We start from the raw sequence: 14,310 nt of genomic DNA, 5'->3' as shown, positions 1-14,310 counted from the left end.
ATTAATAATTAAAGGCTGATCATGCCCGTCAATGAATAATTGTGAAATTTTGACCCAATTTAGATATGTTTACAGAATTGGTAAAATTTGTGAGCACATAAAGTGATTGTATTTTTTATTTTTTGGTTTCCATCAAGCTAGAGTAGTTAATTTCATGTAGATGCTCATTCAAATTAATCATGTTTTCATCCATATATATATATATATATAGACACACACACACACATAGAGAGAGAGATTCTTTATTCACTTGCATATTCGATTATTTTTACTAGCAAAGAAATGGTAAAAGAAAGGGAGGGCTTTTAGAGGGATGTTGACATCTTCTTCTTAACCTATATTCTGGTCAAGGTGCATGAATGGCATTGTTGAAATTAGCACGGAAATTAAAGTCCTCACCACCTAAGTTTCAAGAAAGCCCGTTTTGACAAACACCCACTTAAGTCCTACTCCACCCTTATAAAATGAACCTTCATGTTTCTCAAGGCTGCCCACTCCTTCTTCAACACCTAGAACACCATCATAATTATCTTGAGTGCTGAGATAAGAGGAAAAGAGAGGAAGACAACCAATAGGAGGACAACCACCATGAATCACAAGGTTGAAGATCACATAGCACTCATATCTCAATTGTACCCCGGTTTATACACTCAAATGGTTCCAAAACAAGGTTAGTACTGATACATGAAAACCAAGCAGCCATCACAATTTCTTGTGTTTTGATCATGAGCTTGTAAATAAGTTGATAGTGTTTCCTTAACATGTGCTCTTGGACATGTTTAGGTGAATCTAAACCACGACGAAGGCGAAAGAAGAACACAGGAGAAGGTGTTGGTGGCGCAAGGAAGAGGAAACTTAGTGCTGAGCAAGTTAATTTCCTAGAAATGACTTTTGGTGATGAACATAAGTTGGAAACCGAGAGGAAGGAGAAGCTTGCTTCAGATTTGGGGCTTGACCCTCGTCAAGTTGCGGTTTGGTTTCAAAACCGAAGGGCAAGGTGGAAGAACAAGAAGCTAGAGGAGGAATACACAAAGTTGAAGACAGCCCATGAGAGCATAGTTGTCGAGAAATGCCTGCTTGAATCCGAGGTCAATCTCTCTCTAGTCTTTCTCTGTATGTTTAAGAACATGTTTCTTAAGTACTTTATTAGTCTATTAAGGCTCAGTGATTTGGATCATTCGTTTTCTTTTATTACACCAGAGGAAGAAATTGAGTATAGCTAATTGCTTGATCAAGTGCTATATTTTACTGTTTTATTAGGTATATTATTAGCAATGAAGAAGCACTGATCAACTTAGTGAAACTATTTAATTAATTACTTGATGAAATTGAGTTGTTTAAGGTCAACTATGCTTATATATCTTATTTAATACCAAATAAAATAAAAGTAGACTCACGTACCTCGTTGGTTTTTTTCATGCAAAATGATAAAATTAGGACTCCAATTTGAGTTCTCTTACATGCTTCCGCCCCCCTGCCTGCATACGCAAGATTCTACTAGTCTAGGAATTCACTGGTTAATTTCTTGCATGTCTTCTTCTCTTTGGCATACTTTTTTTTGTTGTTTTGTTTTCCTTCTGATCTGGTCTGGTTCGTTTCTGGGATAATATTAATTTAAAATAGAAAAGGAGATCAGAAAACATTTTTAAAAAATTAGTTTAAAATAGAAAAACAAAAATTAATGAACTGTAGTCTGGTAACAATGCCAAGCACACCGTCCATTCTCGAACGTACATGGGCCCTAGGCTCGGAGAAAGTCAGCCTAATGGATTAGGATTCAGAGGAAAATTCATCATAAAAGTGAACCAAAACATTGAAAATGAACAGAAAATTGCCATTTTTTTACAACAAAATTCTACAATGTGGTTCATGAGTTCGTACAACGTTGTTTAAAGCTAAATAGTATTGGGTCGGGCCCTTCAAATCCACTGCTCCACGAGCGCGACGAGGCACGCCATTGTCCAAGCTAGACTGATGGAACAAGCATACCTTCATCAGAACATGTCAAATTATTCCAATTTTCAGTGTTTTTTACATAATTAATGATATACGGGTTCATTAATTGCAGGTTTTAAAGCTCAAGGAACAACTCTCTAGAGCAGAAAAGGAGATCCAAAGGCTATCAGACCGTGCTGATAGGGTTTCCACCAGCAGTCCCAGTTCATCCCTGTCAATGGCCATGGAGCCCCCATTTCTGGGAGAATTTGCAGTACTGGAAGGATATGGAGATGCTTTCTACATGCCACCAGAAAACAATTACATTCCCGGAATGGAATGGATTAATCAGTATATGTGACTGGCTAACCTTTTTTAGGATGTAGATAGTGATTAAGCAACAGCCTAATGTAAAAATCTTCCTCGTCAAGTCTACCAGGAGGTGTCTTCGTCTAGCTAGAAATTGGAAATGCATGCCAGTTTTAATTATATAGTTTGCCTGCAAACAGTAGCTGTTCTCATGTTTTGTGTGCGTGTTTTCATGCTAGAAGATGTTTCTGAGACAAGCGCAGAACCAACAAGCAAGAAACCTCTGATCAACAAGAAGCAAAAGTCATCAACACACCACATCCCAGTTTATTTCTTAGAGTGCAGGTTTTTTTATTATCAATATATAGTGAAAATGTTTTTAAAAAATACTGGTTTTTTCGAAACCTATATTTTATTTTATTTTATATAATAAAATAAATACTAATTATATAAGAATTTAAATGGTTTTAAGTTCTCGAGCAAAAACCGGTCAAATTCTTTTTGTTCATACATTTTTTTTTTATCTTGATGAAATTGTTTTGATTAAAAATATGGTTATTTGAATAAAAGACTTAAAATAAATATTCATAATAAGTTTAAATGATTTAAATTCAGAAGAAAAACCATCCTTTTCCTTAGCCATAGCTCCCTTTTGGTTTTTTTAAACTTATTTATTTTCTACCTTGACCATGATTTTGAAGCATTTTTTAGATAAGAAAATAATAATGGTTCGATAATTTATATGCCATTGTATTAAAAATAAAATAAAAGATTAATTAATTTGTCAAAATATAAAAAATTGATAATAACAAAAAAATAAAATATTTTTTATTTTCATCCTGTATATTTTATTTATTTATTATTAAAAATAGAATAGATAAAACCTTGTTTGATTAAGCAAACAAAAATGTTGTTCACTAACACAAAAATGATAAAAAAAGAAAAAAAAAACCAGGGTTGAATTCTAAAAAGCCAATTACTACTTTTAAAAAAGCTAAAAACACAAAAAAAAAAAAAAAAAAAGGAACATTCTTAGAACCTAAATAACCTAATTTCCAATGGAAAAAACTTTAATTAGCCTAAAAACTAAAAATCAAATCAAACCAAATTGTTTATTTTTTAAAACCAAACCCTACAATTTTATTCCATAATAGCAATCTTCATACAGCTTAAAAATAATTCTTTTCATAACACACATGTGATAATGTAAATTAAAAACTAAAAACCGTACATTAAAACATTTTTAAAGTATGAGGACGAAAAAATACCATGAACAGTGACTCGATTATTTTATTATTGTGAACAGTTGCAAATCTCTCTTACTTGTTTTCAGTGTTATATAATTATAATGTTAATCATTCAATTAATATTTTTAAAAAAGCTTTTTTTTTTTTAATAGTTTTGATATCATTATTTTTTTTTCAATCCAATGAAATTTTTTTTTTCTCAAACCCAAACACATTTTGATCACACGTAGCTCAAATCTATACTATCGAAAAGGGACAAAAGGCAACAAACTTCATGTGAAAGGGTAAGTTAGCTAACAGGATAAGACCACTTCTGGTTTGTCCTTGTCTCGAATGTAGTTGTTGTTGGGTTTATCATCAGAATGTGGGAACTGGATGGCAACCATGTTACAGTCTCTGTCGGCCATATTGTCCTTAAATCTGGAAAGCCTTGTTCTCCAGAGGCCCGCATGGACATCACATCCAGACCAATAGCCTGTTTATCTAGCAGGCACACCAGCTACATCGTAGGCCTTTTCATAGTACGGTTGCCTACATGGTTTCGAAGGATCGGAATAGCATATGGCTTGTTTTTTCTTTTCTTCTGCAAAGGCATTGAAAGAGTTTTAGAAAATGAGAACCTTTCTTTACTTGATCTGGCATTTTGGTAGGCTTGGGTCGAGTCAAATAGCTCTGATTCAATTGTTTCGGGTTTAGATTCGGGGCACGGGGATAAATAAAAAGTTGATCCTACCTTAAAACTATGAGTTAAGTTCTTGTATTTAATAGGTTAAAGAATCTTATTTTAACTGTTTTTTAAAAAATGAAACTTGATACCTCGAAGCTTGATGGACTTATTAGAAATTGAGAGCTCTAAAGCATCAAGTTCGATCGATCACAATAAACAATAGATTAATGTTAGTGCTAGAAAAAAGTACAATCAACATGAAAAAAATCAAATAGATGATTTGACAAGCCTAGGATATGACTCTTAGTGATATGTATAAGTGTCCTACGTATCATATATTTTTTTAAAAATATAAAAACTTAAAAGGTAATGTTGAACAAGTAATAACTTAGTGATAAACCAAAACTTTTAGACATGAAAACCAACTAGCAAATGATTTAGCATAAATACCATTCATATAATATATATACTATATATAATATATATATATATATATATATATATATATAAAATCATTCAATCCTAGTGATGAGGAGCATAAAAACTTTGCTAGTCATTACAAACATCTTCTAGAACTGAAAATGTCTAGCTTAGAAGAACATAAAATGTGAGTGTGGTTAAAAGTTCAAAAAATGTCTAGTGATCATGAAAGTGTCATTTGGTGTTTTTATTTTATGCTCTAGTAAGAGACTAGTGATATTGTGAAGATTCTGCTCTTTAAAAATGATGGTGACCCCATCTAGTCATGTTGGCTTCCTTTACTTGAACATGGTTCTCCATCATTTGTTTTATGATAATAAGTGTTTTGTCATGGAAAGTGTATAAGAGTTCCCATAATGAGTAGTTATAGACTTCACTGATCAAGACTTTAGTGATGATAGACTTGAGCATATTTTTTGCTTAACATTTTCTTGTTATAGTCTTTTTATTCTCTCAATTGTGTAATAGTAAAGGGTTTAATTGTGTTTTTTTAGTTAGAATATTAGTGTTGAAATAAGAGATGAACTCCACAAAAAGATTATAAAGACCTAGGATGGAGCTAAGAGCAAAGCTATGATACCATGCCTTAAGACATCCATAAAATGTTGAAGGGAAAATCTTGCATATGACATCATTCTTTGTTGTCATCGATTCCAAAATATTTCTAACATTTTTTATAAGCTCTATAGGATTTTTGAGACCATTATAGTTATTCAGGTTGACCTTCCTAGTTATAAAATGCTTGGAAAGGCGAGTATGTAACATTTTGTGTCAAATAAAAATTCTTCCATACTTTAGGAATGGTGTTTAAGAGTTGGTTGAGTTTCGTGGATATTTTGTTTAAGTTTTATTTTCATGATGGAGAGCATGTGAATGAGTCTGAGACTCGAAAGAAAATTGATGGAGACAACTATGTTTGTGGCTAGGGTCTCTTGAGGAGTGCAGATTCATTTGAAGTATTGTGCTTACCTGATATGTTATTTTATCCTTTTTTTTTTTATGGACATGAAGTTGTTTTTCATGTAGGCATGTAATTGAGTTGCATGTTAATTTTTTTGTTGATAAAATGAAAAAGTATGAAGTTGTTTGTATGTTGGTTAGAATAATGTTGTTGAGGCACTTTGCACATTGGTGCCATTTTGCTTGAAAAAAAATTGCCTTTCTCTTTGGTATATAAAAGCTCTTCTAATTTTTTTTCTCTTCTTCTTTGAGATGTATTGCATCCATTTTTTAAGACCAATACATAACCTGAAAGAAAACACAGATAAAATCACAGCTCATGTCTAGACTGCAAAGCAAGAAAATACAGTTAGGACAACAGCTTGTTGTGATTTTTAATGTTGTATGTTTGCTGTTGTTAACTAACCATCTAACTAATTAATGTTAATTAAGCTCTTAATGGTAGGATAATACTAGTTTTTTTTCTATAGTTTTTAGAACTTGGTCCAGTTCAAGGCCCGGGTTTCAGTGTTTTGACAGGTCACAAGGGTAATTGCTTTGTTTTGTTATAATTTATTTATAACAAAAAATCGCAAATATACCGACGATCCATTCGTTTTTTAGATTATTAAAAAATAAGAAGCAGAAAGTCAATCAAAATTTACAACCGGGGTTAATTCTGTCACAAGTCTGTCAGACATTAGGTCACAGCATTTCCAAATTTTATTAAGCTTAACCTCTATTTTTTTTTCAAACTGCGACCGCCTTGAGTTCTAGCAGATGATCTATTTTATCCGGTTGCCTGGATCTAACCAAGATGAGATCCCAAGGTTAAGTTATACATGAGAATCACCGTGTTTTTCAACACACTAATAGTTTTTTTGTTCAATTAAGCTTATGTATAATTAATTTTAGATTAATTTGTGTTATTCCATTCGATAGGGGAGAGTGACGGATTTGTCCAATCACGAGTCATCCAATAATCACAATTCTCATGTACCGATAGCTATCATTGGAAATTCAATGAAGAAATATGCTCTAGATCCAGTCAGTACGGGGAACATGGGACATGCTGGGCATTTCCTTTATCTCTTAGTCTCTCGACAGTAAGTGTCATCTATTGTCAAACAAAACCGCGCGACTAGCTTATCTCTCACTCTGTCTGATTGATAGTGTCACAATCTAAAGTGTATAAATTATTTAATTGAAATGACGGTAAAGAAAGATATGTTATGTATTTGAAATTTATGTGAAGAGTTATTTAGATCAGCTATAAAATTTTTATTAAAAAATATTCTCTTAACTGGAATAAGTATCTAATCTTTTCAAATAATATTTTATAGTGTCTATAAGACTTCATTTTTTTTAATTAAAAACTTTTGTTAATTGTAAAAGTAGAACTTAACCAGCTCGAACAACTCATTAATGACTGATGATTATGGCTGCATTCCTCATTACTTCTACTTATTTATGTAAAGCGTTTTTAGTTTGGTTTCGGTGTTTGTATTAATTTTGAACCCTGAGTGTTTATGATATTTGAATGCTCACTTGTATCTAAGATAATCATACCCGCCCCACGTAGAATCTGTGCTTAAATTTCACCAACAGGGAAAGGGGAGAGGGGGAGGATATAGCAACACATTTTCTCCTAGATAAAAAGGTAACCAAAAAAATTGAATTCGCTAACCGAGAGTAAATATAGATAATAGATGTCCTTAGTCTCGTTAAAGTAGGATGATTGTTTAAGCTCCTCTGAAGCCATAAGATTGCATTATTTTATCTATTTCACATGGGTATTACCTTTGGTCCGAGGGTGGAATCCGGAAATTTTAGAAATTATGAAATGTATTAAAGGGCTATCATATTGTATATATCATCAGACAGTGGTTTTCATCTTTTAAGGAGCCGCAAAATATAAGTTCAATAAATAGAACTAGAGGAATGATTTCGGAATTAAGATAGTTTTAGGGGACCCAATACAGGTATAGATATGTAAGGTTAGGGATCCCAACTATATACCATATAGACCCCACCATCATCACTCCTCGCTCGTCTTCTCCATAAAAGATCCTAAAATTCTGAGGTTCTAACAGCCAAAACTCCTTCACCTGTTTTTTGGAGAGAGCCCCAACGACATAGAGGAAATGATTAATAGCAAGGCAGCGCAAGAGGATCTGCGTATTCTTCTGTTTGACTCTTTTGTCTGTTTAATATATTCTCTCACTTGAATCTCAGCCCGTCTTATCTTTCTCAGAGAAAAAGAAAAGAGAGAAAAGAAAGGGAAGTTCTTTTTACTAGCACACAGGAGGCTTATTTCATCCAACTTGGACCTTCCACTCACTCTTTTTTCTCCTCTCTCTTCAGGCATGAAACTAAGGTGCCTCTTGTTGCTCTGCTCTCAACCATTTCATATCTTTTTTCTGTGATGTACTAGAGCTTCTGGTTTTTTCCTGTAGTTTGATTTATCATGTTATGGGATTATTTAGTTCTATTTTATGGTAGTATGTAGTGGGTTTGTTTCCTTTCCTCTTTTTTTTTGTGCTATTTTGATAAAGTTTTTGTTTATGAATTTGTTTTGTGTTTTGCTTATGTTTTAATGAATGGGTCTTTTTTTGTTTTCAGTTTTTAAGGTTGCTATTGTTAGGAAATAGCTAGTTCTGCTGTACATTTCATTATTGTACTTATTAAAGCTTTATTTTAGTTTGTACTAGTAAAAATATTTATGCTTCGAGCTTGAAATTTTAGGCTATTGTGTGTAATAATAAGGTATATTCTAGTCATTAGAGAACATTTTAGAGAGATTCAGTGTAAGTTAGGGCATGTTTGTGATGCTTGCTGCTGGTCTATTTAAAGAAACTTATCTATGATAGCTTTATTTAACTGAGATCAGAGTCGTAAAGATCTAATACTAACTAGGCTTGACAGAATGAGAAAATACAGGAAGCTATTGACAAATGGCTGAAATGGATTTTATGCATTTTGTTTGGTTATAGCAAGAGGTAAGATGACTCTTTGGATTTTAGTCATGTCAAGATAACAGTTAGGTCGTATGGGAGAGTGGGGATCATTCTGGATAGAAAAATGCTATTTTCCCCTAATAAGCAGCGGTAATAGATTAACCTACAGAACAATGACAAATGAGTAATGAATCATAAATACAGTGGCTGTTTGCTCATGCATTTTTGGTAGAGACTGTTGATGATAAATCAATTTTCTTTATATATATTGATACAATATTAATTAATTTTCTTTAATTCTATTGTGGGACCTACAATAAATCTATGATTACAATGGGCATGTGGCAGGAGGATGTTCTTGAAGAACACTGATGATTTGATTGACACTAATAAACTTCTTTTAGCTTATTATAATTAAAGGTACTAATAGTCAACTCTAGGGCTTATTATTGTAAGGGGTGTGGTTCTTACAATTTAACCTGACTATAAGAAACTCATTTTGGATGCTACGCCTGCATTCTTGAAATTGGTGAAAGTTCAAATATTTCCCATATCTCCAAAGAAGATCATATAAAGCGTGCTCTTTGGATGAAGATAGTGACTATAATCTGTTGTAAGTAGTACTTGTAATGGAGGAGCTTAATGTAGTGTTAATTTCCCTTGGAAAGGATTTTTTATACTTTTTGGCTAAGTTATGGATTGATTGTAATGAACTGATGCCTGTTTCGATGAGCAAAAATGGTATCAGCTTTTTGATGTTGGTGAAGCTTCAGAATAGCAGGGACACAGCTTGCATATGAAGTGAAGATTATCTTTTTTGGACACTTGAAGTGCTGCATTTTTTCTTACGAAGCACTCACTAATCTATTAAAAAATTGGGCATAATGTAAAATAATATTTCCAGTAATGATGGTTCCTTTTTTGCCTGCCGATGGATCTTTAAATATTCTTTACTGTTGTTTTATATCTTTTTGAAGTATTAGGACTTAAGCAACGGAGATGTCCGCTGGTGATGGAGAAGATAAATCATAAATGGTAATGTAGATTGAAAACTGATTGTTTACAGGTTGACTACAAGTGAAATAACCATGGCCAATAGGAATGGAGCAGGGTTGCTTTAGAATGTATATTGTAGTTGAGCCCTGGTCCAGATTATGTAGGGATTTATGAGATTACTATGAGACACTATTGCATTATTCTGGTTGTGAAGGTCATTTGTGTGAGCATTGACAAGGGTTTGATTGGTCACTATAAGTGACCAAGAGACTTGTTGATTTTGAAAGGGAACTTCACCTACAAAGGCTTGTGGGCATGTCCATGTATACATGGTTGGGATTATGGCTCTGTTGAGTTGTTAAGTATTAAGTATATTAAAGTTTTCTTCTTTTTTTTTAGTTTCTCCATTTCTTCCTCAATGCTTGTCTTGCAACACAGTCACCGTCTTCATCCCATGTTCGAGGGTGAATCTTGTGAGCAGTAATTTTTCCCCCACCAAAATGTCATGTGATATGTGGAAAGTGATTGATAGCATGATTTTTTAATTGCAACGAGTGATGACAATGTCTTCTTAACACCAAGAGAGGTAGTGAGCTAGCTATAAGCATTTTAGCTAAGGATGCATGGCTAGTTCCAATTCATTAGAGACTATTGCTATACTTTTTGCACATTGGTGTCAATGCAGTGGTGGCTTTGGCTGTACGCCTGTTAATGTTTAACACAATGATAATTGCTTCCATGTATGGTAATGAGAATTGATTTCATAATGATTGCATGTAATTCATGATATGTTTTGTAATCTAGTATGACGTTAGCAGGTGCTTTATAAATATTGCTCTGGATACAATAGATCCAAACATAATTTGTTGAAGTTGGTGGTATTTACTGAATTGATATAAATGGGGACAAGGGAAGAAAGCACACCTGCTAAGCCTTCCAAACCAGCATCTTCAAATCAGGTTCTCTTTCTCTCTCATACTCACAAACACAAATGCACACACAAATGTACAGAGATTCACATGTTGACAATCATACCAATCCCTCTTCATTGTGTTTACAGGAAATACCCACAACGCCTTCATATCCTGATTGGTCAAATTCTGTGCAGGTTTATGCTTATCAAATTCATATATTGATTTTTATATCTGCAGCACTAACATTAAATGCTCATAACTTGGCTACTTTTTTAGGCTTATTATGGTGCTGGAGCTACCCCACCTCCCTTTTTTGCCTCAACAGTTGCCTCACCGACACCTCATCCCTATATTTGGGGAAGCCAGGTGGATATCTCCTATTGTTTGAGAAAAGCATCAGTTCCACTCATCTGACAGAGAAGTTACTTATTTTCTTTTGCGTTGACAATTTTCAGCATCCTTTAATCCCACCTTATGGAACCCCAGTTCCATACCCAGCTTTATATCCTGCAGGGGGAGTGTATGCCCATCCAAACATGGCCCCGGTAATAATGAGTGTTTCTGATACAAGAATTTTTCTTGTGCTGATATTCCCTTTTACTACCATGGCAAATGTATTTAGGATCCCTATGAATTCCTACCAGTTATTTGGTAATCTGATGTTTCATATTCATTATCTTCCTTGCAGACACCAAATTCAGCACCGGCAAATACAGAGTTGGAAGGCAAGGTCCCTGACGGAAAGGACCGTGCTTCAGCTAAAAAAGCTAAGGGAACTTCAGGAGGAAAAGCTGGAGAGAGTGGAAAGGCTATTTCGGATTCAGGAAATGATGGTGCCTCCCAAAGGTCAGTTAAGCTCAAGTTTATTGGTAATTTTTCCTTTTGAAATGCATATACATTGAATTCTTGTGATATTGACCTATATGCTATCTGAACAGTGCTGAAAGTGGTACAGATGGCTCATCTGATACCAGTGATGAGAATACTAACCAGCAGGTATATTTCTGTGCACTCCTATTCTTTGCTTTCTGTGTGCTCTTGTTGTTTAGTGCAAATGACTGGGATCTTGTTGAAGCATTGGTGACCTATCCCAAAAACAGGTTTTTCAGCTTGTTCATGCTGTAGAAATTCAGATGCCCTGAATTTTTTTGGAATTGCAGTTTTCTATGTTAACCCAGCCAATGGAAAGTGTGATTTATATTCTATTTAATGAAAACCTGCCTAAATATTATAGGAAAATGCTGCAAACAAGAAAGGAAGCTTCAACCAAATGCTAGCAGATGGTGACATTTCTCTTCCTTGTCTCTATCTGTTCTTGTTTGTTTGCTGTAATAGCTTGCTAAACAAGTTGACTTTCTTCACAGCCAATGCACAAAGTAACTCAACCGGAGCAAATATCCAAACTTCTGTGCCTGGGAAGCCTGTGGTGTCTATGCCCGCAACTAATCTAAACATTGGGATGGACTTATGGAATGCATCTCCAGCTGCTTCTGGAGCTACAAAAATGAGACCAAATCCATCCTGTGCCTCATCTGGTGTTGTTCCTGCTGGATTGCCTGAACAGTGGATTCAAGTATGAACCCTGCAGTTATTTGTTGCATCATTCTTGAGCATTTGTTTAAAATCATGTATTAAAATTCAGTTTTTAACAATCAAATTAATTCTGCTGTCATGGTCTTATCAAAGGTTTGACCTTTCAGCAGTTTGTTTTTCATTTTTTCACGTTTGTATTTTCCTTAACTTATAATATTTCAAATTTCGTGAAAATTCAAACTCTGGCCTTCTTATACCTCAAAAGGAACAGGTCAATTTGTTTTTGAGAATGATGAAGAAAGGATGTTATTTATGGGAGGCATTTCTGTTTGTTAATGCAGCTGTTAGGCTATCTGGATTCCTTTTCCTTCCACTGAATTATAGATTTGGGTTCTGACAGGATGAACGTGAATTGAAAAGACAGAAGAGGAAACAATCTAATAGAGAGTCAGCCAGAAGGTCAAGGTTACGTAAACAGGTACTGCTGTAATTTGCACCTTTTCTTGTCTTTGAATGTTTGCTTATTTCTTCACCATTGTTAGTTCCAAACCAGATGCTCATCTCCCACTTCCTTATTTTACGACTGTGATAGGTGGAGTGGTAAAACAGGTTATTTAAAATATTCGTTACCAAACTCGTATTTTTCTAGCAAAGGATGATTCTCTAATCCTCAACAGCCTTAAGTAGTACACTTCTCATGTCCTGAAATAATTTCACTAGTCGCTGGCCTAGAAAAAAAAGAGTTTAACAACTTCAACTGTTTCAGAACTTTCTTACACTGTCTAGCTCTAACCTGACCCCATGATCCTTAAGAGCATCACCTTGCCTTTTGAAGTTCAAGGTCCAATTTAGAGCTTGCTTGCCATCTTTCTTTTAAATAAAAGAAAAGCTTCTTTAGGTCGGTCAACATACTGTTGCTTTTCATATCGGTGATGAGGATGATTCTGATGGGAACATTTGTTGTTGAATTTTATCTTAAGGTTTGCTGCTCTTATTCTCCTATTAAAAGCTGATATCTATTGCTTTGACTCTTCATCTTAACCAGGCAGAGTGTGAAGAGCTACAAGTCAGGGTAGAGAATTTGAGCAATGACAATTGCAATCTTAGAGATGAATTGCAGAGCCTCTCCGAAGAATGCAACAAGCTTAAATCCGAAAACGATTTCATTAAGGTTTATTTTAGTCCCTGGCCTTTTTATTTGAAACTCCATTCTTCGTATTCATTAAAGTTTGATCGTTCTTCTTGCCAAAAGTTGATCATTACAAGACATCACTCATTTAACAAACGCGGGTTTCATAACAGGAGGAGTTGACTCGGTTGTATGGACCAGAAGCAGTAGCTAACCTTGAACAAACCAACCCCGATTCAGATCCGAAGTCTCAAGGTGGTGAGGGAGACAGTTAACAGTAAAGACTGTGGCATGAATTGGCATCCGGAAGAATACTTTCTGGAACTCCTCCCGGATATCATGATTACCATTAGTCGAGAAGAGGACCTTTGGTTTTCATGACTGATCCATACCCTTAACCCTTCAGCTGTAACGGCAAAATTTGCTTAGAAAATCTTAACTGGAGCTAGAAACCTCAATGAATCCATGCGCATTATTGTATTATTAATTCAGTTAACTTCGTTGGCTGAAAAGGAACCTTTCTCCCATTTCTTGAGAGGGACTCTTTAACGTTAGCTTTTAATTCTGGCAAATATAATCAGGAGCATTGATGTTTGACTAATCTGTAAGGAATCTGGAATTTGTCATATTATTGGACATCAGGTTTCCGTGCAAACAAGTTTTTGATAACCCGATGATAAAGCATGTTAGAAATTTGTTTAAAAAGACGTCGTTAATTGTTTATATTTGAGGTCAAAACAAAAGTGGGGTTATTTATATTTAGGGTTAAAGCGTTATTAAAGATTAATTTTCAATAAAATTATTTTCATATTAAATGTTAACATGTTTAAAATATGAGGGAGAATGAAAAATTAATTTTAAATATTTAATTCTCATGTTTTTATGAAATTAAAAAACTTTTTTATCTCTAAGATTTTCTTATAGTTTATATATCAAAAGCTAAATGAACTTATAAATTACCAAAAATTTTTAAAAGGAAGATTTATGCAAAGTAAACTCTAGATTTAAACCACATGCGATTGAGGCCATAGGAGCTTTGGGTTTGCTATAAATAATCATTGGATTATAAAAAAATATTTCATTACTTGGTTATTTTCAGCTTTGATTTAGGTTTGTTGAAAAAATAATTCTTTCACCCCTAAAAAATTTATTTTCCAAGTAAAAACGAGTAGTTTTAAATGAAAAATCTGTCAGGTTTTTTACT

At 34.0% G+C, this 14,310-nt stretch overlaps 2 protein-coding genes across 2 annotated transcripts; both read left to right on the top strand.

Moving 5' to 3' along the window:
- The first annotated feature begins 503 nt into the window (after positions 1-503).
- LOC118029986 (homeobox-leucine zipper protein ATHB-40) lies at positions 504-2,429 on the top strand. Its single transcript, XM_035033994.2, has 3 exons — positions 504-670; positions 784-1,088; positions 2,069-2,429. The coding sequence occupies exons 1-3, from the start codon at positions 589-591 to the stop codon at positions 2,294-2,296; spliced, it is 615 nt and encodes a 204-aa protein (XP_034889885.1). The 5' UTR covers positions 504-588; the 3' UTR covers positions 2,297-2,429.
- A 7,380-nt stretch (positions 2,430-9,809) lies between these two features.
- Positions 9,810-13,707, top strand: LOC118029983 (G-box-binding factor 1). Its single transcript, XM_035033989.2, has 11 exons — positions 9,810-10,489; positions 10,591-10,638; positions 10,721-10,810; positions 10,900-10,989; positions 11,133-11,290; positions 11,383-11,440; positions 11,679-11,727; positions 11,809-12,017; positions 12,378-12,455; positions 13,023-13,148; positions 13,280-13,707. The coding sequence occupies exons 1-11, from the start codon at positions 10,430-10,432 to the stop codon at positions 13,379-13,381; spliced, it is 1,068 nt and encodes a 355-aa protein (XP_034889880.1). The 5' UTR covers positions 9,810-10,429; the 3' UTR covers positions 13,382-13,707.
- Positions 13,708-14,310: the final 603 nt, after the last annotated feature.

This window comes from Populus alba, chromosome 5 (genome assembly GCF_005239225.2).
Source record: "Populus alba chromosome 5, ASM523922v2, whole genome shotgun sequence".
Classification (NCBI taxonomy): Eukaryota; Viridiplantae; Streptophyta; class Magnoliopsida; order Malpighiales; family Salicaceae; genus Populus; species Populus alba.
Note: the sequence above shows the minus strand (reverse complement) of the source record. Positions and strands in the feature narration are given on the sequence as shown.